We start from the raw sequence: 25,476 nt of genomic DNA, 5'->3' as shown, positions 1-25,476 counted from the left end.
ACTCAAGGTCATCAGGCTTTCCAAGCAAATGCTTTTAACTGCTGTGCCATCTCCTCAGCCCAGAAATGATCCTTAAGATTTGATTAAGCATAGTGTTAAGGTGTATTAATGAAATACACAGCTAGGTGAATTGTTTTAGTAATGTAACTACCATCCACATCCATCCATAGAATATTTCCAAGCACCCTATGACTTCTCAGTCTAAAGCCCTCTTTCTCCCAGAGAGTGACCATTGTTCTGACATATATTACCATTAACTAGTTTTATATTAGTAGGTTTTTTAAAAAAGTATTTAAAAAATATTTTATTTTTCTTTATTTATTTGAGAGAGAGAGAAATAGGCAGGAAGAAAGAAAGAGAATGGGCACTGCAAACAAACTCCAGATGTGTGTGCCCCTTTGTACATCTGGCTTTATGGGTCCTGGGGAATTGAACGTGGGTCCTTTGGCTTTGCAGGCAAGTGCCTTAACCACTAAGCCATTGCTCCAGCCCTAGGTTTTTTATCTTTACATTCATCTTTTAGAGAATTTTTTGACTCTCTCAAATTTCACATACATATATGAATTTCTGCCTTTATATTTGCTGTGTGTGTGACAGAGAGGGAGAGTGAGAGAGAGAGAGGGAGGGAGGAGATTGATTGATTGATTGATTGATATTGGAAACAGCCCAGGACCTTGCATGTGCTTGAAAAGTCCTCTAGCACTGAGCTCGCACTCGCAGCCCGCCTTGTTGTGCACTTGGCAGTTGCTGCAGTGGTCCAGAAGTTGTAACTTCATCTACCTTTTACATTTTACATCTTTAACCCTAGGTGGTCTTCTGTTTTTATGCCTCTCATGGTTTGTGTTTTTGCTTCCTGCCCCAGGCTCCTAGGTTTGTCTTTGCAAAGTTTCTTGCCTGTAAATAAACTGAGTAACCTGAGCCAGGGGTAGGAATTGGAATCACAGTTAGCATTATCTTTATATTATTTTATATTTATCATTATTATTATTTCTGAGAATATCAATTCCTTTATGGCCTTTTAGGTCTGATTTACTTTTGGCTATTTAAGTTTCAAAAACATTGCCATGCATTGTTTTTGAGACCTTTGTTTATTATTTCTATTCATTGTACTAATAGTTGGAAAATGGTTTCTAGTCCAGGCTATAACTTAAACAATGAGAGATTTGGACTACATTTTCCTTAGAGATTTTCCCAGCTTGAATTCTCCACATTTTCAGGTTTTTTTTGAGAGGAGGTGGGGTTCAAGGTAGGGTTTCACTCTAGTCCAGGTTTACCTGGAATTCATTAAGTAGTCGCAGGGTGCCCTTAAGCTAATGGTGATCCTCCTAATTCTGCCTCCAGAGTGCTGGGATTAAAGGTGTATGCCACCACGCCCAGCCATATTTCCGTTTTTTTATATCTTTGTTTCTGTTTATGTTCTTGCTAACTTCCTACTGTGCTTTTTCTCTTATGTTTTGCTTCAGACTTTGTTTTCTTTTGAGATGGAGTCTCACTCTAGCCCAGGCTGACCTGGAACTCACTCTGTAGTCCCAGGCTGCCCTTGAATTCACAGTGATCCTGCCTTTGCCTGCCTCAGACATTTTTTTCCCCCCGAGGTTGGGTCTGGCTGTAGCACAGGCTGACCTGGAATTCACTATGTAGTCTCAGGGTGGCCTCGAACTCACGGTGATCCTCCTACCTCTGCCTCCCGAGTGCTGGGATTAAAGGCGTATGCCACCATGCCTGGCTTTGCCTCAGATATTTTTAATATTGGGTTTTCTTTGCTTAATCACATTTTACAGATTGTAAGGCTTTTTGCTCTGACATCAGCTTTATCATCTTTCTGAGCTCCTGTTTTACTTAGTCAATTTTCAGCAAATGAAACAAATAAAAGATCTAAGATACAAAATTCCAAGATGTAAAAATAAAATGTGGAGACAATGTAGGAAGAAGTCACCTGTCGGCTAAAGAGATGGTTAGGAGCAGTTCCTATGCAAACATGTTGGCTTCTGGAGGCAGAAAAGAGACTGCTTGATGTTTGAGTTTAATCCCTAGGATCCATATAAATAGCTGGGCATGGCCACACATGTCTCTAACCCCAGTCCTGTGGGAAACAGAGACCAGAGAATCTCTAGAGCTTGTGTGTATGGTGGAGAAGGGAACAGCAAGGTTAGTAAGTGACTCTAGCTTAAGTTAAGAATTAAGTGGAAGGGCTTTAGAAATGGCTTAGCAGTTAAGGTGTTTGCCTGCAAAGCCAAAGGGCATAGGTTTGATTCCCCAGGACCTGCTTAAGCCAGATGCACATGTGTCTGGAGTTCATTTGTAGTGGCTGAAGGCCCTAGCATGCCCATTCTCTCTTTTTCTCTCGCTCTCAAATAAATTAAAAAAAAACAAAAAAGAATCAGTGGAAGAGCCATGGAAGGGGACACCCAACACCCAGTGTTCCCCTTGAGCCACACAGGTTAATACACCTGCTTCAGGCCAGTGTGCAGAGAACTGCATGGGCACGCACCCCTGTATATACCACACCCACACACAAGCCACATTACACACATGGAAAAAAGTGGACTGTTAACCTTACCTAGATGCCATAGAGAAGGTTTAATATATAAAAATTGTAAATTCTTGTATGATAGAAGGTACCATTCACAAAACCAAAAACTAGGGCTGAGAATGTAGCTTAGTTGGTAGAGTGCTTGTCTAGCATACATGAAGCTCTGGGTTCCATCCTTACCACTGCATAATCCTAGCATGGTGCTTTATGCCTGTAATCTCAGTATTCCAGATGTGGGGGTAGGAAGATCTGAAGCTCAGTCATTCTTAGCTAGATTGGAAGTTTGAGACTAGTGTGGGATACTGAGACCCTGTCTCAAAACTAGTAACTGTAAGAACTAAACTATATTCTTGAAGAGATTATCAACCAGAATTAATACTAAAGAGAATTACTACAAATTGATCAGGAAAAGATAATGAGCAAAAAAACAAAACTAAAACTAAAACAAAAAACAGACAACTTGCAGTTGACTGTTTTGACTTGGGGAAATACAAATCAAGACCAGTTGACAAAACCAGGGCATTTGAAGGCTTGTAGCTGTTGGAAAATTTGTTGGTGGGAATCTGAATTATTAAAAGCTGTTAAGAAAGTTTGTGGCAGTGTTTAGTAACAAAAAATACAAACTATTTGATGCAGCTGTCTTACTGTAAACGTTCCAGAAATAAAAATAGTACAGAGCTGGAGAGATGGCTTAGCGGTTAAGGCGCTTGCCTGAGAAGCCTGAGAACTCATGTCCGAATCTCCACTTCCCATGTAGCCGCGCGCAGTGACACAAGCACGCAGTGTGGCACATGTGCCGTAAGGGGTGCACGTGTTGAGTTCACTCACAGTGGCAGAAGCCTGTGGTGCACCCATTCTTTTCCTCTGTCTCTCAAAATAAATGATACAAATATACAGACATATTTAAAGATTCTTATTGCAACATGACTGGGGCAGAAATGGAAACAAAATGGCAACCAGGTATATAGGAGAATAGTTGAGTAAATTGTGCTCTACTGTACTAGGGGGTTACCCTGTAGCTGTGAACAAGAACGTTACTTGTATTTTCATGCTTTAGATGGAGGATATCTGTGATGTATATTTAATGAATAGAGAATACTATCAGCAATGTGTATATGCTGATTCTTTTTAAAATAGTTTTTATTTATTTTATTTATTTGAGAACGTCAGACGGAGAAAGAGGGAGGGAAGGAGGGAGCGAGGGAGAGAATAAATGGGTGCACCAGGGCCTCCAGCCACTGCAAACGAACTCCAGATGCATGTGCCACCTTGTGCATTTGGCTTACTACGTGGGTACTGGGGAATCGAGCCTTGAACTGAGGTACTTAGGCTTCACAGGCAAGTGCTTAACCCCTAAGCCATCTCTCCAGCCCTGCTGATTCTTATTCAAATAATAATTTGATTATTACGGCCAAAGCAAATTCATAGAGCATAGAGTTTAAAGGGAAAGGGGAAATGCATTTGAAAAATTACTTGGTTTGGAGCTAGAAAGACTTTGTAGTTAGGCCAGGCATTATGGCGCACACCTTTAATTCTGGCATTCTGGAGACAGAAGTAGGATTGCTTTGAATTTGAGGCTAGCCTGGACTACAGAGAGAGTACCAGGACAACCTGGGCTAGAGTGAGACCCTACCTTAAAAACCAAAACAAAGTTTCTGTTGCCAGTGGCTCAGATGAGCAGGTTGGAGCTGTCACCAAGGAGGTAGCAAAGAGGTTGGATGAGAATATTAGAGATTTAAGCTAAGCAGAATCTTCGTAGACTAGGAATCTGGTGTGGGAGACTAGTAATAATAGTATTTATTGATGAGGGGAAAAAGGTCCTGCGTTTGAACATGGTTGGTTGGTTGGTTTGTGCCGAAGGCTCATAGTTACACAAAACTTTGAGACAGTGGCCTCCATGTTTTATGGATTCAAAGATAAAAATCAATAGACTATAAAGGGTGAGGTTTAGAAAGATTTTGTTATAGCGCCTAAGAGAAGGAAAGAAGGCAGAGCCTCTCTATAGCAGGAGGAGTCCTGAGCGAGCAGGGACTCAGATCGGAGATTATAGGAATGATGATGCCTTACTGGATAAGGGAATGACTAGTGTCTAGTGCCTAGCAATCTTAGTCACCTTCCTATGTCTAGTTTCTAGGGAAGGGGAACTCCTTTAGGCAAAGGGGAGGGGCAAAACTGGACTCTCTTGGCATTTCTGGCCTCCAGCAGTGTGGAGGCTGTGGAGGACTCCTTCAGGAAAGAGATAGGATTTCTACCCCCTTCCAGGCCCAGGGGCATTTCCCACTTTTAGCAAGAGAGGAAAAAAGCTCACTTTCAGAGCCCTGCTCACTTAAGCTGCCTCACCATGTCCACCTCCATTTGTCCATCATTGTCCAGTGTCCCATGGGCGTTGCTCACGCCGTGCACAGTGGCACTTCTGCTCTCAGGTCTCCTTGCTGTATTTGCTCCTCTTTGGCTTTACAGTTAAACAATCTTCTCCTTTTATTCTCCAGTCAGGGTTATTGGTTCATTATTTGGGAAGTATTTGGATTAGTGGAGGATCAGCTTAGAGGTCAGGTAGAAGCAGCCCGTGGCAGGGGAGCGTGGCATGCGGTGGAGCTTAGCCTACTCGGTGGACAGGGTGAGCCTTTGAGAGACTTGGGAGGTGGATCGTTGATATAAACCCAAGACCGGGATTCAGGAAAGTGACCGACAACAAGGTGAAAAATCGAAAAGGCAAAGGGTTAGAGATGGGAGTCACTAGGTCAGTAAGCTATGCTAAGAATCAAGACATTGTTGGTGGCAGAGGCACTAAAAGCAATGACCAGATACCAGAAATAAGAATACTACCTGACGATTCAGTGTGCAGGACAGAAGAAATAGCTTCCAGAGTGAAGTCGAGAGCAGGTTTTATGGAACTCTTATGTCAGTTGAGGCAAGTGAGTGCTTCAGCCTGTATTGTATAATTGAATGAAATCTGAGGAGAGGTGAGCTATAAGTAGTTAGAAGCTGAAGGAATGAGCTAATAATAGATGAAATTTGCTGATGAATAGTCTCTGAGGAAGAGTGTAGAGTTGGCAGAGCAAAGGGTGAGGAATTGAGCCTTGAGTTCCCTACTTAGGATGCTGAAAAATGAACATAAGGAAAAATAATTTCTTAAGCATCTAGAGGAAATCCACCTAAAGTTTTCTAATACTGAAGGATTTCTTTTTTAAAAAAAATATTTTATTTATTTATTTGTAAACAGAGAGAGAGAAGAGAGACAGACAGAGAGAGAGTAGGCACACCAGGGTCTCCAGCCACTGCAAATGAACTCTGGATGCATGTGACACTTTGTACAGCTGGCTTTATGTGAGCACTGGGGAATCAAACTCAGGTTCTTAGGCTCTGCAGGCAAGTGCCTTAACCACTGAGCCATCTCTCCAGTCCATTTTCCTTTTGCTCCACACTAAACATACCTTTTGTTACCATATCTCTTCCCATGAATGCTCTTGAGCGCTCTATCCACGAAACTCTTTATCATTTACTTTTATGATACTAATACTGTGACTGAGTTATCTTTACCTTTCAGACACTACTGTGCAGTAGAAGTAAAATGCAAGCCACATACGTAATTTTATATTTTTATTTATTTTCATTTATTTGAGAGAGAGAGAGAGAGAGAGAGAGAGAGAGAGAGAATGGGCACGCCAGGGCCTCCAGCCACTGCAAAGGAACTCCAGACACGTGCACCCCCTTGCGCATCTGGCTAATGTGGGTCTTGGGGAATCGAGCCTCAAACCGGGGTCCTTAGGCTTCACAGGCAAGCGCTTAACCACTAAGCTATCTCTCCAGCCCACACATACATAATTTTAAATTGTCTCGTAGCCACATTAAACAAATAAAAAGCCAGGCATTTAATCCCAGCATTTAGGAGGCAGATGTAATCCCAGCACTCAGGAGGCAAATGTAGGAGGGTCACCATACGTTTGAGGCCATCCTGAGACTACATAGTGAATTCCATGTCAGCCTGGGCTAGGGCAAGACCCTACCTCAAAAAAACCACAAAAATAAATTTAAAAAAAAGAAGCATTAAATTTAATGTATTTTATTTAACCTTACATACCTAGAATGTTATTAATGTAAGAACTCATAGGATATTGTATACTTCACTTTTACTTCAAAGTCTTTCCCCTTTGGTTTTGCTGTTTTGGGTAGTTCAGCCTATCAAATCATGCATCTAAGCAGTGCTCTCCCACTTCTCTTCTGTGTGTTTTTTGCTCACAGAACATTGCAGCTTCAACTGTCATTTCAAGTGCTGTGTGAGCATGCGAGCTTCTTGCCTCCATCTAGGCTGTTGAGGATATTGGGTTTCTAAGAATACAGTGAGATCCCTTATGCCCAGGGACCTCTGTTCTCCAACCTGCTCCATCACAGACTCCTATCATTTCATTTCTTTAAACAAAGAAATAGAAGAACAAGCAGTGTCTTCCGCTTTTTTTAAAACACTTTTCTTGTTCACTTAGGATTTAAGTAGAGAAAGAAAAAGTAATTCAGTTAATACTTTAATAAATATTTTTAGACATGTTCATATGCTATAATATATTAGCTATTCCTATTAGCTGATTTCAGAGTTTCAAAATGTATTGCACTTTAAATGTATTTTTATTGTTACTGTTTTTTGAGATAGGGTTTCACTCTAGACCAGGCTGACCTAGAATTCATCATGCCATCTCAGGTTGGCCTTGAACTCATGGCAATCCTCCTACCTCTGCCTCCTGAGTGCTGGGATGAAAGGTGTGTGCCACCACGCCCGGCTATTGTTACTGTTTTTAGAGGAAGGGTTTCACTCTAGACCAGGCTGACCTAGAATTCACCATGCCATCTCAGGTTGGCCTTGAACTCACAGTGACTCTCCTACCTCTGCCTCCCAAGTGCTGGGATTAAAGGTATGTTCCACCATGCCTGGAGATCAGTTGTATTTTTACACTTAGAGTTTGACAAATATAAAAATATGATTTTTATGTGATTTAACAAATTTTCAAATGGGATTTTTTTTTCAAATGGGATTTTTTAAAAGAAATATTTTTATTTATTTGAGAAAGAGAGGGAGAGAGAAAAAGAGAGAAAGAGGCAGAGAGAGAGAATGGGAGTATCAGGGCCTCCAGTCGCTGCAAAAGAACTCTAGATGCATGCACCACCTTATACATCTGGTTCATGTGGGTCCTGGGGAGTTTCTTTGCAGGTAAGTGCCTTAACTGCTAAGCCATCTTTCCAGCCCTCAAATGGGAATTTTTAAAACCATTTTGGACCTTTTGAGTAGTCTATTGTTATATTTCTAATTGTTGATTTAGATTACTAACTCCTTTTTTTTTTTTTAAACAGAGATAAAAGCAACAGTGTTTGATGACTGCAAGAAAGAAGGCGAATGGAAGGTAGATTCTGTGTAATTTGCTCTTACACTGAGAGCTTCAGTATATTGTACTTAGGATGCTTGTATAAGAATGCAGGAGCTGGGAGCTGGGGAGGTAGCTCCAAGGGAACATGAGGACCCGAGTTTTAGCCCCAGTACCATATAAAACGGCAGGCTTGGTAGTGCCCACCTGTAATCTCAGCATTGGTGGCAGTAGGACCCCTAGAGCTCATTGCCAGCTTACTGACCAGTTGTTGAGCTCCAGGACAAAGAGAAACTCTGTCTCAAAAAGGTGGGCAGCCTTCATAGGCTCACACTCATGTGCACACACATGAACCCACATATCTGAGCATGCACACACAGACACAAAAACATGTAACTTTTCCACCTGATAGTGTTAGCTCTTTGGGCAAGTTATGCAACTTCTGCTATCTGGTCTATAAAATGGGGTGGTAGTAAATCATGTGGCCGTTGTTGAGCAGGGCTTGAAACAGTAATTGTACAAGCAAACATCTTTAGCCCCTGAGCCTTCTCCCCAGCCCTCAGAAAAAATAGCTCTGTAATAAAAGATTTATAAGTTTGGGTGGATTTAAGGGCTAAGATTCGGTCTTTGTGAATTCTTGGCACTCAGATGGTTATATGGTTTCTTGATTTCTCTTTGTTTTAAGATAATGCTTTTAGATGACTTTACTACGAGACTTTTGGCATCGTGTTGCAAAATGACAGATCTTTTAGAGGAGGGGATAACTGGTGAGTGTTCCTAGTCTTCTTTGTATTCTTGTATTCTGAATGGGAAAGTTGGAAGTATTAAGAATTTTTACCTAATAATTGTTTTTAAGAAATAATTGTTTTGTCTTGTGACTCTAGCTGTAACAAATTTGGCGTGAGTTCTTCTGTGTCTTCATTAGAGTAACTGCTGTCGTCTTCACCAGCTGAGACATTATGTTGAGTCATTTTTTAAAAATATATATTTTATGTATTTATTTGAGACAGAGAAAGAGAGAGGGAATGGGCACTCCAGGGCATCCAGCCACTGCAAACAAACTCCAGGCTTATGTGGGTCCTGGGGAATTGAACCTGGGTCCTTTGGTTTTGAAGGCAAGCGCCTTAACTGCTAAGCCATCTCTCCAGCCCGTGTTGAATGCTGTTAACTGAAACCTAGTCAGTTGCTTTGTTGAGGTACTTTAATTTTTGTCCATTTGTACAGTAGATTTATTATAGTGGTTTGATTAATGCTTATGGTTTTCTTTTTTCTTTTTCTTTTATTATACTTTGAGGTTTGTTTGTTTGTTTGTTTGTTTGCAAGCACAGAGAGAGAGAGAGAATGGGCATGCCAGGACCTCCAGCCCTGCCAACGGAACTCCAGATGTGTGCACCATTTTGCACATCTGGCTTTCTGTGGGCACTAGAGAATCAGACCTGGTTTGTTAGGTTTTGCGGGCAAGCATCTTAACTGCTGAGCCATCTCTCCATCCCCTACTTTGAGATTTTTATCATATATATATATATAATTTTATATGACTACTTTTTAAAAAATATTTGTTTATTTGAGAAAGAAAGAGGCAGATAGAGAATGGGCACATCAGGGCCTCTAGCCACTGCAAACAACTCCAGATGCATGTGCCACCTTAGGCATCTGGCTTTATGCGGGTACTGGGGAATTGATCTGGAACTTTTGTTTTACTGGCAAGTGCCTTAACTGTTAAGCCATCTCTCCAGCCTGAGATTTTTTTTTTAAATTTTTATTAACATTTTCCATGATTATAAAATATATCCCATGGTAATTCCTTCCCTCCCCACCCCCACACTTTCCCATTTGAAATTCCATTCTCCCTCATATTACCTCCCCATTACAATCATTGTACTTACATATGTACAATATCAACCTATTAAGTACCCTCCTCCCTTCCTTTCTCTACCCTTTATGTCTCCTTTTTACCTTACTGGCCTCTGCTACTAAGTATTTTCATTCTCACGCAGAAGCCCAGTCATCTGTAGCTAGGATCCACATATGAGAGAGAACATGTGGCGCTTCAGCCTGAGATTTTTATTTTACTTTGAGACAGGGTCTCATACTGTAATTCTTACTGGCCTGAAACTCAGTGTATAGCTGCCTTTGAACCCCTGATCCTCTTGCCTCTGTCTCCCAAGCTCTGGCCATACTAGCAACCGCAACCACAACCACAACCACACCCAGCTATGGCTTTCTGATTTTCTTACACACTATTTCTTCCTCCATTCCCCATCTCAGTGTGCACAGTACATACTAGACAACTGTTTAATCTCTGAGATACTCCCTACCCTTTGTGCTTTTCTTTATTGCTTTTAAATAGATGTTAGCAAGTCATTGCACTAGGCATGGTGGCCACATCTGTCATCTTAGCATGCAGGAGACAGAGTCTGAAGGATCACAAGTTCAAGGCCAGCCTGGGCCACATACTGAAAAGTGAAGAATTGGGAATATATCTCACTGAAGAGAATGTTAAGGCCCTGAATTTCATCCCCAGCACTGGAAGAAAAGTCATAAAATCAGTATTTGTGCCTATTTAAAATTTATCATGCTTATTTATAACTTTCTTTTTATTATAATGAGATAGTTATAAATTTAACTTAGTTCTAGTGTGAAAAATTAAAATAGGATTTTAAATAAAAGTCATGATGCTACAAGAAGTTATTTTCTATTAGGTAAGATTGTGTAAATGAGAGAACAATCTGTATTGCCTTTAGGAGAAAATATCAATGTGTTGTAACATTCATAATCATGTTCTCCTTGACTCATTCCTTGAACTCATTCATTTAAATTTGATCTAGAAGGTAACTCTCTTGACAGATTCTAAATATCTCTGTAGAGTGCAGAGGGAGACTCAAGGTACTCTATAATCCATTTTACATTTTGGATCCTAATGTAGTATATATGCTGCTTATCACTCCTAACTTGAATTTAGAAGTAAACACAGTGTTCTCTAGAAAGCCTGACCATTTAATATTTATACATAAAAAAATCTGTTTATTACATACTGAGTTTGTGGGGTTTAGTGCCCTTCATTAGAAGTGAAATTAGAACATTTAAGCTTCAATTGTCTATTGCTAGATAAAAGAAATAGTGGATATTTGCTGTGTTGCAATAGTAATATATAATCATTATCTTCTATGTTTCCTGAGGATTCCTGTATGAAATCTGGCATTGACCCATTCTGTGGTCTTATTTTCCGTTATCATGCAGTCATTTGTGAATATATTCAATAATATCTTGGTACTTTTGAAAACTGGCATGCAGGAACTAGGCATGATGTCACATGTCTGTAATTTTGGCAGTTAGGAGGTAGAAGCAGGAGAATTAGGAGTTCAAGATCATTCCCTCAGCGACATGGTAAGATTGAAGCCACCATAGGCCATATGAGACCCTGGCTCAAACTGCCACCCTACCCCAGAAAGTCCCAGCCCTCGGGAGGCAGAGGTGGGAGGATCACCATGAGTTCGAGGCCACCCTGAGATGACATAGTGAATTCTAGGTCAGCCTGGGTTAGAGTGAAACCCTACCTCAAAAAAAAAAAAAAAAAAAAAAAAGAGGGAGAAAATACTACTTCACTATTTGCTACTGCAGGGCAGGGGAGTATCATGTAAAATCTTTTTTGGGGGGCGGGGTTCGAGGTAGGGTCTCACTCTAGCCCAGCCTGACCTGGAATTCACTATGGAGTCTCAGGGTAGCCTCAAACTCACAGCAATCCTCCTACCTCTGCCTCCCAAGTGCTAGGATTAAAGGTGTGCGCCATCATGCCCAGCGACATAACAACTTTTTTAAACTGACGCTGATGGTTTGGGGAGCTGGCTTTGTAGTTAAAAGCACTTGTTATGCAAGCATGAGGGCCCAAGACTATGTGAGTTCATTTCCTCAGTATCCATGTAAACAGCTGGGTGTGACCAAGCACCCACGTAATCCCAGTCCCTGGGGAAGTGGAGACTGGGACAAAAATGCAGCTCTGGGTGTAGAGAAGAGACTGTCTTGTCTCAAGGAAAAAGGAATAAGATGAGCGATACAGGGCATCCCATATTCTCCTCTGGCCTCCACATGACCTGTACATGCTCCCCCTCCCCCCACTGACAACTAGATTATTCCTTGTCACTGTTGAAGTTCTCTGGAAAATATCTTGTAATACACATTAATCAGTGAAGTGGAAAAGTAGGATTTCTGCTATAGATAAACAAATTTCCTCTTTACTAGTATAGCATGCACATCAGCCACGAAACATCACGCACAAAGTATAGATGACTAGTGGGCATTTCACTTGGAGGCGTTTTTGTTTGGAGATACATATTTAGAGAGAGTGAGGAGATGGAATGGGCACACCAGGGCCTCTCCAGTTGAACTCCAGACACGGGCTTGTGCATCTGGCTTTACATGGGTACTAGGGAATCAAACCTGAGTCCTTTGGCTTTGCCTTAACCTCTAAGCCATCTTTTCAGCCTTGGTTTGGTTTTTGTTTGATGGTAGACAGGGCCTCTTCCTTGCCAGGCAAGCCCTCTACCACTGAGCCACATCTCTAGCCCTTTTTTGTGTGTTTGAGACAGGGCCTCATGTAGTACAGGATGGCCTTGAACTTGAATGTACCTGAGGATGATCTTGAAGTCCTGATCCTCCTGCATTTATCTCCCAACTGTGGGGATTAGAGGCATGCACCACCACGCTCAGCCTCATTTGGAGCATTAGCCAGTAAATGCATGTTCAACCTTTATTTATTTGTTTGTTTGTTTTATTTATTTGAAAGAGAAAAAAAGCAGATAGAATGGGCATGCTATTTTAAACCGGGTGTTGTGGCCTATGGCTTTAATCTCAGCACTTGGGAGGCAGAGGTAGGAGGATTGCTGTGAGTTTGAGGCCAACCTGAGACTACATAGTGGATTCCAGGTCAGCCTGGGCTAGATTGAAACCATATCTAGAAAAAGAAATTTTCAACGCCGTTTGTTGGTATCCCCCTGGCACCGCTGTGTACGCTGACCTGCTGGTGACCTGCCTGTGAAATGACTGCTTCTTATCTTCATGAGGAGAGGCTGCACGCCAAACTATCAACCCAAAGTGTTTCCCTTTTGTTAAAAATGGGCATTACAATTAAGTTTATGTAAAAATTGTTTTAAAATTTTATTAAGTGGTTTTTGTTGTTAGTTGTAGAGAATATCTATAAGAACCGTGAACCCGTCAGACATATGAAAGCTCTTTATTTTATCTCTCCAACGTCAAAAGTGAGTATTTTGAGTCTTTTTAAAAAATTTTAAATGGGTTCTTGGCTGGGTATAAGTGGTGGTGGAGTGTATGCTGGGTATGTGTAAGGCTTGTCTTCCAGAACGTGACAAGAGCTAGTTCTGCTCTATTGTCACCACGGTCAGGACCTGCCCACAGGACATTGAAAGTGAAAGTACTGAAGTGCCCTTCACTAGAAAAAGGAAAATTTTTTCTGTAATGCAGTATTTGATTTGTATTCTTCCCAGTGTGAATGAACAAGGAAAGATTTCCTTTTTCCTACTGTATATGAAAGCAGATGGTTAATATAAAATGATGTGTTCTTTGCAGAATTTTTGATCTACATTGCTCCTGCTGAACCATAATCATAGAGAGATGTAAATGTAGATAAAAGAAACAAGACGTGTATTAATCATTTTTAGTGACTTCCTTATGGTACATGTATATGTATGTGCATATGGATTTGTGTGTGTGTGTGTGTGTGTGTGTGTGTGTGTGCTTAATGTCAAAGGAACATATTCAGTGTTTATGCATGTATGTATTTTAAGACAGAGTCTCATTTTTGTAGCCCAAACTATTCTCCAACTTGCTATGTAGCCCAGGATGACCTTGAACTTTATTTATTTATGTATTTATTTATTTTAATATTTTATTTTTATTTATTCGAGAGAGAGAGATTGACAGACAGACGGAAAAGGCCCCTACCTGTTGCAAATGAACTCCAGACACATGTGCCACCTTGTGCATCTAGCTTACTTGGGTCCTGGGGAGTCAAACCTGGGTCCTTTGGCTTTGCAGGCAAATGCCAAGTACCTTAACCACTAAAGCCACCTCTCTATCCCTATTTATGTACTTATTTTTAAAATTATTATTATTATTTTGGTTTTTTCCAGGTAGGGTCTCACTTTAGTCCAGGCTGACCTGGAATTCACTATGTATTCTCAGGGTGGCCTCGAACTCATAGTGATCCTCCTACCTCTGCCTCCTGAGTGCTGGGATTAAAGGTATGCACCACCATGCCTGGCAACCTTGAACTTTAAAAAAAAAAAAAAAAGGTGGGTGTGGTAGTGCACACATTAATCACAGCACTTGGGAGGCAGAGGTAGGAGGACCACCCTGAATTCACTGCTACCCTGAGACTACATAGTGAGTTCCAGGTTAGCCTGAGCTAGAGTGAGACCCTATCTCAAACCCCTCTCCCCAAAATTTTATTTATTTATTTATTGAAGAGAGAGATTGAAAGAGGCAGATACATAGAGAGAATTGGCATACCAGGGCTTCAAGCCACTGGAATGAACTATAGACGCATGCATGTATCTGGCTTACTTGGGTAGTGGTTTAGCCATCTCTTCAGCCTGGCCTTGAACTTTTAAAAAATGTATTTTTATTTACTTATTATAGATTAGATAGGATGGATAGATAGATAGATAAATAGATGGTTAGTGAGTGAGTATGGGTGCACTCTTGCTAGTACAGTTGAACTCCAGACACGTGCACCACTTTGTGCATCTGGGGAATTGAAATCCGGGCTGGCAGCCTTTGCAAGCAAATGCTTTAGCCACTGAGCCATCTCTATAGCCTGATCTGGGATTTTTAATCCCTCTGCTTCCATTTCCTGCCAATACCTCCACCTGAGTGCTGGGATTATGGGCATTTCTCACCATGCCTGGTTGTATATGGTGCTGGTGAGCAAACCTAGGATTTCATGCAGGACAAGCACTTTACCTACAAACATCCCCAGCCAGTCTTTATTCTTATTTAACTTGTACTTTAAGCTAAGTTAGAGCCAAATATGATAACAGATTCCTTTATTCTAAGTAATGTCTTTGTTTTTGAGACAGGGTCTCACTGTGTAAACCAGGCTGTCCTGGAATGAAGTATTTAGCTAAGGCTGGCCTTGAACACACAGGAGTCTTCTGTCTTGCTTCCAGATGCTAGGAGTACAGGTGCAAAGTAATTTACCTCGAGTACACAGTAGGGGCCAACACAACATGTTCTCTAGTTAACTCTCGTACACTGTAGGGGACAACCCAACACATTCTTTATTTAACTCCATTATATAGTAGGGGACAACCCAACATACTTCCTATTTAGTTTCCACATCTTCACTGCTGGTGCACAGAAGTTTTAATGACATCTTATAACTTATCCATGATATAATTCTATAAGAGAAAATTCAGGATTAGAAAAAAAATGCACACTAAAGGCACCATTTTTTACCTAGCAAATTGGCTTAAGAGTTACACACACATGCCACATGAGCTGCCAGCAGGTAATGAAGCAAAATCTGCTGGTACTGTAATGGGAATATAGATTGATAGAGCCTGTGTGGAAAATAATTTGCCATTCTCAAGAAGCTTAAAAATGTACTATATTTTGAAATTTTATGTTAGAAAACAAATTAGAGGTCAAAATAATATATTAAGAATTTACTTGGGCCAGATTAAGAGAGAGAATGGGGGCTGGAGAGATGGCTTAGTGGTTAAGCGCTTGCCTGTGAAGCCTATGGACCCCGGTTCGAGGCTCGGTTCCCCAGGTCCCACGTTAGCCAGATGCACAAGGGGGCGCACGCGTCTGGAGTTCGTTTGCAGAGGCTGGAAGCCCTGGCGCGCCCATTCTCTCTCTCTCCTACCTGTCTTTCTCTCTGTGTCTGTCTCTCTCAAATAAATAAATAAAAAATGAACAAAAAATATTAAAAAAAAAAAAGAGAGAGAGAGAGAATGGGTGTGCCAGGGCCTCTAGCCACTGCAAACAAACTCCAAATGCATGAGCCATCTTGTGTATCTGGCTTTACGTGGGCAATGGAGAATCAAACCTGGGTCCTTTGGTTTTTCCAGGAAGTCCCTTAACTGCTAAGCCATCTTTCCAGCCCAGATGTTAATAATAATATAATTAAATTGTTAAAATTAATAACCATAGTATGAAAGGCCACATGGTCATATGAAGTAAAGTTTGTAGGAATTTTAATGACCGAGGAATTTATTTTTAACCACAAGCTACAAAAGCAAGATACAAAATTGTATATCCAGCAATCCTGGTTTCTGTTTGAATCACTTGCACACTGGGTTCAAGGCCTTGGGGTCCTTGGGCTGGGAGAGTACCTGGAGACCAGTATCAGAGTTCCCAGATACAGATCATAAAGTGACAGATTTCAGGAAGAGTGGCTAGAAAGGTCCTAAGGGCTGTCTACCTTTGTGGATTTTCCCTTGGGAAGAGAAATTTCTTTGTCTTCCTTCTCTTGTGGGTATGGCTCTGTTTAAAGATATTCAGCAGCTAAGTCTAAGCCTGAAGTGAGCTGACAAAGAAAAGCACCTGACTACACAGCTAAGGCGGTCTAGCTGCCAGATCTAAGTTCAGTGAAATGAAGAAAACATCTAGCTCTCAAGAGAACAGCTTGAAGAGTTGGCCAGCCTGAATAGAACCATGCTGCATCCATGAAGAATCTAGTGCAGTACCTAAAATAGTTTCTAAAGTTCAGAGTATGAATTCTTACTTAAATAGTCAAAGAAGAAAATAATCTCTTGAAATTATAATGTGTGGCCTATAAGGTCAAAATGAAGTATCTAAGCTGGGTGTGGTGGCCTTTAATCCTAGCACTTGGGAAGCAGAGGTAGGAGGATTGCTGCAAGTTAGAGGTCACCCTGAGAATACATAGTTAATTCTGAGTCAGCCTGGGCTAGAGTGAGACCCTACCTTGAAAAACAACAACAACAGAAACAAAAAACAAAATATATAAACAAAAAAAGGAAGGAACAGAACTGGAGAGCTGGCTTAGTGGTTAAGACACTTGCCTGTGAAGCCTAAGAACCCAGGTTTGATTCCCCAGAACCCACGTAAGCCAGATGCACAGGATCACAAGTGTCTGGAGTCCATTTTCAGTGGCTGAGGCCCTGGCATGCCCATTATTTCTCTCTCTATCTGCTTTTCTTTCTCTCTCTGTCAAATAAATAAAATAAAATGTTCTTTTTTTAAAAAAAGGAAGGCAGGCAAAAGTCAAGTGACATTTAAGATAGTTCTACATGATGCTATGGATATATAGTTCTAGGATTTTTTAGAAAAAAGGAGTAGATGAAGGATAGATAATAATTCACATTACTGTCTTTTTTTTTTTTTTTCTCATTGAGATTATTTTCTACCTTTTAAAAAGTTACTGGGTAAGGCATATGCTGTCAGCCTTACCTGCTGGTCCTCCTCCTCATGGCATCTACCAAGGTCTTAGTCTTTTATTCTGATCTTTTGATAGTTTCAGCTTCTAGCTCATTATCGCTCTGATGAACACATCTCCAGCCATAAGTCTGTGATTTTATTACTCATATTAGGGACACTGCCTGTGTGTTGGCCTCTCAGTTCCTCAATCTGTTCTCTTCCAGTAGTCCTGTCCTCTGCTGATTTGGTCCTAGACCTCTTTATTGACAAAAATAGAACCTTGTTTCTCACACTGCCTTCCTGCTTGCTGCCTTATTACATGCTATCATATTAGCTACTGCTGGATAGAGAAATAAGCATTTTTAAAAAATCAGTTTAGAAGCCGGGTGTGGTGGCACACACCTTCATTCCTAGCACTTGGGAGGTAGGAGGATCACTGTGAGTTTGGGGCCAGCTTGGAATGACAGAATGAGTTCCAGGTCAGCCTGGCTAGAGTAAGACCCTACCTTGAAACAAACAAACAAAAAAGGTCAGTTTAGAAATTAAACTTAGAGCCAGTAAAGGTTAATTTTATTGAAGTGGAATAATTTTGGGCTAGGGAGGTAGATCAATTGTTAGAATGCTTACCTAGCCTGCATAAACCCCTAGATTCAAGTCTCAGCACTTCATAAACTCAGCATGGTCAACATGCCTGTAATCCCAAGTGCCATCCTCAGCCACATAGCAAGTTTAAGGCCAGCCTGGGAAACATGAGACCCTCTCAAAACAAAGAAAAACAGTCTTTCTTATTTCAAAACCTAAATTGTTATTTCAATATCAAAAGTTAGTATTTAATAAACCATGTATTAACACCTATCTTGTTTTTAAGTCTGTAGATTGTTTCTTGCGGGATTTTGCAAGTAAATCAGAGAATAAATACAAAGCAGCATATATATACTTCACTGACTGTAAGTGTCTCTAAAAGTCATTGCCTCCTTTAAAACCTGATAATTTTATTGTCTGCTTTTTATAAAATGATGCCGTTTTGTGATGTTCTTTGTATCATTTATTATAATTAGACTAGAAAGAATCTAAAAATATAAGATTTTATCCTGACTCATATTTTAGTGATAAAGAATTGAAGGAAATCATTCCCAATTACTTTCAAAAGATAATCACTTTTTCTGGTATAATGGGGTGGGCAATTGATAGAGAGGGCCTCAAATTCCCTGCTCATAGAGGAAAACTTTTTTTAAAAAAACATGTTTGCCGGGCATGGTGGCGCACGCCTTTAATCCCAGCACTCGGGAGGCAGAGGTAGGAGGATCGCCATGAGTTCAAGGCCACCCTGAGATGACAGAGTTAATTCCAGGTCAGCCTGGACCAGAGTGAGACCCTACCTTGAAAAACCAAAAAATAAAAAAATTAAAAAAAAACATGTTATCTTATTTATTTGAAAGAAAGAGAGAGGGAGGGAGGGAGAATAGGCACACCAGGGCCTCCAGCCACTGCAAATGAACTCCAGACACATGTGCCACCTTGTGTATCTGGCCTACATGGGTCCTGGGGAATCGAACCTGGGTCCTTTGGCTTTGCAGGCAAACACCTTAACTGCTAAGCCATCCTTCCATTCCAGGAAACCATGTTTAATTAAAATTTCAGTTGGGGAATTGATTATGTTGTAAAAAACATGAGCCTTTGAGCAGGCTGTAAGGAAAACAGATGTATTTGACATATTTAGGAAGAATATCATAATTTCCTTTGTGTGGTGTACATGCAAATAGAAAGTAGTCAAAGAATCAGAGAAGTCCAGAGAACATTTATCTTTGATGCTGTTACATAATTACATTTGAAAATTTAAATGTCATTTATTTGAGTTAGCTCTTTGTCTCTGATGATAGTCCTCACTTAAAGTAGTCTGTTATTTTTTCTGTTTATCTCATGTTTTGTAGTTAATAATCTCTGTCCTGACAATAATTTACTATCAGAGATTATATGTAAAAATGTGCTTGAATGCTGGGATGATTTATTTGCCAGGAATAGAAGTGAATGGAGTTATATGCTTTTCCCCCTTAGTTTGCCCTGATAGTCTCTTTAACAAAATCAAGACATCTTGCACCAAGTCAATAAGAAGATGTAAAGAAATAAATATTTCCTTCATTCCACATGAATCTCAGGTACTTGTAATTTTTACTTTTTATTTCCTTTCTAATGAATTTTCAAGTTTTAAGACTTGTCAATATAACTTATTGTAGAGATGTTTCATATGTGTATTTAGCAAATTTTGTGTTAATTCACAAGTAAACATTTCTCACAATGAAGAAAGAAACATGTGCAGCATTAATAATGAAAAAGGTGTAAGTTTCATATCTGGCACCAAGACCTGTGTAAATTAAATTTCAGCACTATTATGTTATAAAATTAATAGATTTGAGCATAATCTTTTGTTAGATGATGCCAAAAGTCTTCCATTTAACTTTTGTAACTATCTGTGAAACTAAAACAAGTGTTCTTTACTAAACATTTAGTATTATGTAATATATAACTATAAGATAAAAGGTGTTATTTGTTCTGCCTTGGAATACTTAATGAGCCTTTGATTAATAATAGTAATGAAGCCCAGCAGATTGGTGCACACAAATATCATACACACACATATGTACTTATGCAGATACATTTTTAGACAAAATGATGTCAATTAGGATTAGGTTAACCTGGGTACAACAGAAAAATTTAAGCTTTCAGTGGCTTAAACAACATGAAGATTTATTTCTTGATTTATACAAAACTCAGGAAATAGTTTATATAAAGCTTACATGGTGGCTCTACAGAAATGTCTCTTAAACCAGTCCCTATTAACCAGATGACTGGTATTGTTATATTCTCATTTGAGGTAGCAGAAAGAGAGAAAGACTGAAGTAAGAATCTTTACTCATACCTTATTACCTAAAATTTGATCAATAAGTGCATGGGAAACTGAGAAAAGTAATCTTTTTTGATGGGTGTGTGTGGCTGCTCTTCCCTGTGAACTGGAATACAATTATGAAAAGTAGAGGGCTGTACGCTCTGTACTCATCTCAGAGTCTGCCACAAAAAAAAATATATATTACTAAGAGGTTGGGGGGAATGTGGATTAAAATTTCACAAAGTAGTAATGTAGAGAAACATTCAAAGAAGGTCAGGATAATCTGAATACAAAGATACAGAAGCAGGGCTTGGAGAGATGGCTTAGTGATTAAGGCACCTGCCTGTAAAGCCTCTCCAGGTCCCATGTAAGCCAGATGCACAAGGGGGTGCATGCATCTGGAATTCATTTGCAGTGGCTAGAGGCCCTGGCATGACCATTCTCTCTCTCTTCCCTTCCCTCCCTCCTTCCCTCCTCCCCCCTCTAATAAACAAAAATAAAATAAAAAACAACAACAAAGATACAGAAGCAGAAAACTGAGGGGAACAGCAGGAAATAGGTCACAGGGACTGTAAGTATAGCAGGTAAGGCTATTGATAGGCTCCAGCTCTCCCACCAAGGTTACTGTAAAAAATGAGCTTATAGCCGGGTGTGGTGGCTCACGCTTTTAATCACAGCACTCAGGAGGCAGAGGTAGGAGGATCACCATGAGTTCGAGGCCATCCTGAGAATACAGAGTGACTTCCAGGTCAGCCTGGGCTAGAGTGAGACCCTACCTCAGGGAAAAAAAAAAAAAAGCTTGTGCAGCAAACTTGGGGTTGATCCTAAAGTGTCTGCCCCCCCCATTAGTGTGTGTGGGTGTGCCTGTCTATCTGTCTGTCTGTCTAAGCATGTAAGACTGGACGTTTAACACATTTAGAACTCAAATAGGAATATTGCCTCTGTCCTTGTGATTCTGTGAATCAAGGGATGATTCTGTGAATCAAGGGATTAAAGAAAAATCTGTCTTTCAGAGGGTTTCATGTAAGTAATAGAATCACACATACATTAAAAGAGGCGGATGGAAAGCATTCAAGAACATAAGAGGGGTGTTAAAACAGATTTAGATGTAGAGTTAAACTAGCTACAGATTAGCATGAAAAGTAAATGGGATGCAAGGCCTGTCTTTGTTTAAAGAGCTAACTGTCACAAACATGAAGAAATGGAGCAGTCTAAAGGAACTTATAATGGTGTTGGAACACAGGATGGAGTAAGAATGAAAATAAAATGAGAACCAGGCCCAAAATCTGTTTGGAGCATTGGGAATATAAGATAACTTAGAATAATTGAAACTGTAAGAACTCGCTAAAATCTCAATGTGCTACAACAACAGAGCTCTATTCTCATTCATGTAATTGCCCATTGTGCTTGGTGGGGCTTTTGTTCAACATCCTCCCTATTCTTGGACCCAGGGTAAAGAGGGCAGACTGGCACATGGCACAGAACAGGGCAGGGAGAATGTTGAACTACATAGTAGTTCTGTTGTGGAGATTCTCTTCTTTTTTTCCCAAATTTTTTATTGTTTTTATTTTTTCGTGGTAGGGACTCATTGTAGCCCAGGCTGACCTGGAATACACTATGTAGTCTCAGGGTAGCCTTGAACTCACAGCAATCCTATCTCTGCCTCCTGAGTGCTGGGATTAAAGGCGTGTGCTACAATGCCTGGCTTTAAAAAAAAAAAAAATAAAGATTTTTATTTATTTGCAAGCAGAGAGAAGGAGGGGGAAGGAAAGTGTGAGTATGGACATGCTTCTGCTGCTGAAAATGAACTCTAGGTGCATGTGCCACTTTGTGCATCTGGCTTTATGTGGGTAGTGGAGAATTTAACCCAGGCCATCAGGCTTTGCAAACAAGTGCCTTTAGCCATTGATTCATCTAAATAGCCCTCTTTTTAAAAATTTATTTTTTTAATTTATTTTTATTTTTATTTGAGATAGAGGGAGAGAGAAAGAGAGACAGACAGAATGGGCATGCCAGGGCCTCTAGCCATTGCAAACGAACTCCAGACGCATGCACTACCTTTTGCATCTGGCTTATATGTGTCCTGGAGAATTGAACCTGGGTTCTTGGGCTTCGCAGGCAGGCACCTTAACCACTAAGCCATCTCTCCAGCCCTCTCATAATTTTTTTTAGATATTATTTTGTATGTATATCCTCTCACAATTTTTTTTAAATTTTTTTTTTTATTTTTCAAGGTAGGGTCTCACTCTAGCCCAGGCTGACCTGGAATTCACTATGGAGTCTCAGGGTGGCCTCGAAGTCATAGCGATCCTCCTACCTCTGCCTCCCAAGTGCTGGGATTAAAGGCGTGCGCCACCACGCCCAGACTCCTCTCACAATTTTTTAACTTTTAATTTTATTTATTTATTTATTTGAGAGCGACAGACACAGAGAGAAAGACAAGTAGAGGGAGAGAGAGAGAATGGGCGCGCCAGGGCTTCCAGCCTTTGCAAACGAACTTCAGACGCGTGCGCCCCCTTGTGCATCTGGCTGACGTGGGACCTGGGGAACTGAGCCTCGAACCAGGGTCCTTAGGCTTCACAGGCAAGCGCTTAACTGCTAAGCCATCTCTCCAGCCCTCTTCTCACAATTTTTAAAAGCCCAACCTTAATGGGACACTCTCAGTACCAGTTAGGAAATTGATTATTTTATATCCCTCAAATAACACAGTGATAATACACTTCTTACCCACTTCTTTTTTATTTAAAAAATAATATTTATTTATTCATTTGCAAAGAGAAAGAAAGAGAATGAATGGGTGCACTAGGTCCTCTAGTCACTGTAAACAAACACCAGATATGCGCCACTTTGTGCACCTGGCTTCAGGTGGGTATTGGGGAATCGATCTCCAGTTGTTAGACTTTGCAGGCAAGTGTCTTAATCACTGAGCTCTCTCTAATCCCTTATTGATAATCTCTTAATCACTTTTTCAAATTAATTTTTTATTGATAACTTCCATAATTGTAGACAATATCCCATGGTAATACCCTTCTTCCCCCCACTTGCCCCTTTGAAACTCCATTCTCCCCATTTCAATCAGTCTCTCTTTTATTTTGATGTCATGATTTTTTCCTCCTATTATGATGGTCTTGTGTAGGTAGTGTCAGGCACTGTGAGATCATGGTTATCCAGGCCATTTTGTGTCTGGAGGAGCACATTGTAAGGAGTCCTACCCTTCCTTTGGCTCTTACATTCTTTCCGCCACCTCTTCCACAATGGACCCTGAGCCTTAGCACTCCTCTGTCACTTCTTCTCAGCACCACAGTGTCTTCTGAGTCATCCCACGGTCAGTGCCATCTGGAAAGAAAAGCTTCTCTAGCCAAAAGTGAGAGTAGGGCTGAAGAGATGGCTTAGCTGTTAAGCGCTTGCCTGTGAAGCTTAAGGACCCAGGTTTGAGGCTTGATTCCCCAGGACGCATGTTAGCCAAATGCACAAGGTGAAACATGCATTTGGAGTTTGTTTGCAGTGGCTGGAGGTCCTGGTGTGCCTGTTATCTCTCTGCCTCTTTCTCTCTCTGTCTGTCCCTCTCAAATAGATAAATAAAAAAAAAATAAAAATTTTAACAAAGTGAGAGTAGCATTAATATATGTCTTACCCACGTCTTTGCTCATAAATAAATGCTGTTACTGACAGTTAACTGAATGAATATATATATGCAAAATGTCATTTTAAGTTTTGTGTCTAAATACAGTGGGCAAGAATATCTTGAAGGATATGAATCGAAGCTCAAGAATTGAAGGCTCATCAAGCACAAAATTTCTAGGTTACTTTATACTATGTTAAGATTTCTAATCCTTTTCTGCCAGGCATTAAATTTTTATCTTCATTTGACTACTTCAGAATCCCTCATCTTGTTGCCCATATAGTGAAAAGCAATCAGTAAATCTGTATTTGAAACAAGAATTGAAAGAGAGGAGTAGATTAAACAGGAAAGGAGAGTGAGAAAAGAGATGAATGATGAAGACAGGATGACAGAGGAAATGAGACTTGAATCAGGTAAAGACACAGTTGTTTCAGGAAACAGTGTGGGTAGTGCAAGCATTTTTTTCCTTTGATGTCGTAAATCATAGCCTAATTTTCCTTGCCATTCATTGCTTTTGCTATTTATTTATTTATTTGAGAGCGATAGAGGGGAGAAAAAGGCAGATGGAGAGAGTGGGAGAATGGGCACACACTAGGGCCTCCAGCCCCTGCAAACGAACGCCAGACACACGCACCACCTTATGCATCTGGCTTACATGGGTCCTGGGCAATTGAACCTGAGTCCTTTGGCTTTGTAGGCAAGCACCTTAACCATTAAGTCATCTCTCTAGCCCCCTTTCTGTTGTTTTTAAAATCATCTCTAGACTGACACTGTAATTATTATTTTTTTGTGGCCTAACTTAGGTTTATACACTTGATGTACCGGATGCGTTCTATTACTGCTACAGTCCAGACCCTGGTAATGCCAGTGAGAAAGAAGCCATTATGGAAGCAATGGCTGAGCAGATAGTTACAGTGTGCGCCACATTGGATGAAAATCCTGGGGTAAGATATAAAAGGTAAGACTGCACATATTATGCTTCCTATTTGTGATAAAGCCTAGAGGCAACTAATGCATCTGCTTTTTGTGTTGATTTATGACATAAATGTTCCTTATACAGTTACGAAGCTCTGCATACAGATTTAAAGTTTAAGGCTTAAAATATCAGATTAACTTCTAGCCTCTTTCACTGAGTTTCAGAGCTTAAATTTGGTATCATTTATAGATAGGGATTTTTTTTATTAGTTTAAGGAATGCATAGAGGAAATATTGTCATGTAAGGAATACAATCTTACATTCAGTGTCTTCCCATTATAGCTTCACCATGTTGAAGTGGCCATTTTACTTTGGCTCTTGTGACCATACCTAAGCATTTCAATCTAGTGGACAGTTTAAATAAATTTTGGGATTTGTTTTAAAGGCAAAGTTAATTTAATTTAATTTATTTGGGAGAAAGAGAGAGAGACAGAGAGTGGGCACATAGGGGCCCTGAACCACTGTAAATGAACTACCATCTTGTGCATCTGGCTTACATGGGTACTAGGGAATTGAACCTGGGTCTTTAGGCTTTACAGACAAGTGCCTTAAACTGCTAAGCCATCTCTCCACCCCTTGATAGTTCATTTAAAATGAACATACCCATGTCAACCCCCACTGAGGTGAACAAACAGAACATTAGCAGCATCTCCGAGGCTTCTCACGGTCTCCCCCAGAGACAACTACTGTCCACTCTATAGCATACACTTGG

At 40.3% G+C, this 25,476-nt stretch overlaps 1 protein-coding gene across 2 annotated transcripts in view; it reads left to right on the top strand.

The window, feature by feature from the left end:
* Stxbp3 (syntaxin binding protein 3) overlaps window positions 1–25,476 on the top strand; it is a 67,788-nt gene that overhangs the window by 10,934 nt on the left and 31,378 nt on the right. For both annotated transcript variants that reach the window (XM_004659055.2, XM_045138804.1), the window contains exons 2-7: window positions 7,874–7,923; window positions 8,570–8,651; window positions 13,063–13,139; window positions 18,152–18,230; window positions 19,339–19,439; window positions 24,593–24,747. In XM_004659055.2, coding sequence (XP_004659112.1) covers window positions 7,874–7,923; window positions 8,570–8,651; window positions 13,063–13,139; window positions 18,152–18,230; window positions 19,339–19,439; window positions 24,593–24,747 — 544 coding nt within the window. The remainder of the gene's footprint in view (window positions 1–7,873; window positions 7,924–8,569; window positions 8,652–13,062; window positions 13,140–18,151; window positions 18,231–19,338; window positions 19,440–24,592; window positions 24,748–25,476) is intronic.

Source organism: Jaculus jaculus, chromosome 19, assembly GCF_020740685.1.
Source record: "Jaculus jaculus isolate mJacJac1 chromosome 19, mJacJac1.mat.Y.cur, whole genome shotgun sequence".
Taxonomy (NCBI): Eukaryota; Metazoa; Chordata; class Mammalia; order Rodentia; family Dipodidae; genus Jaculus; species Jaculus jaculus.
Note: the sequence above shows the minus strand (reverse complement) of the source record. Positions and strands in the feature narration are given on the sequence as shown.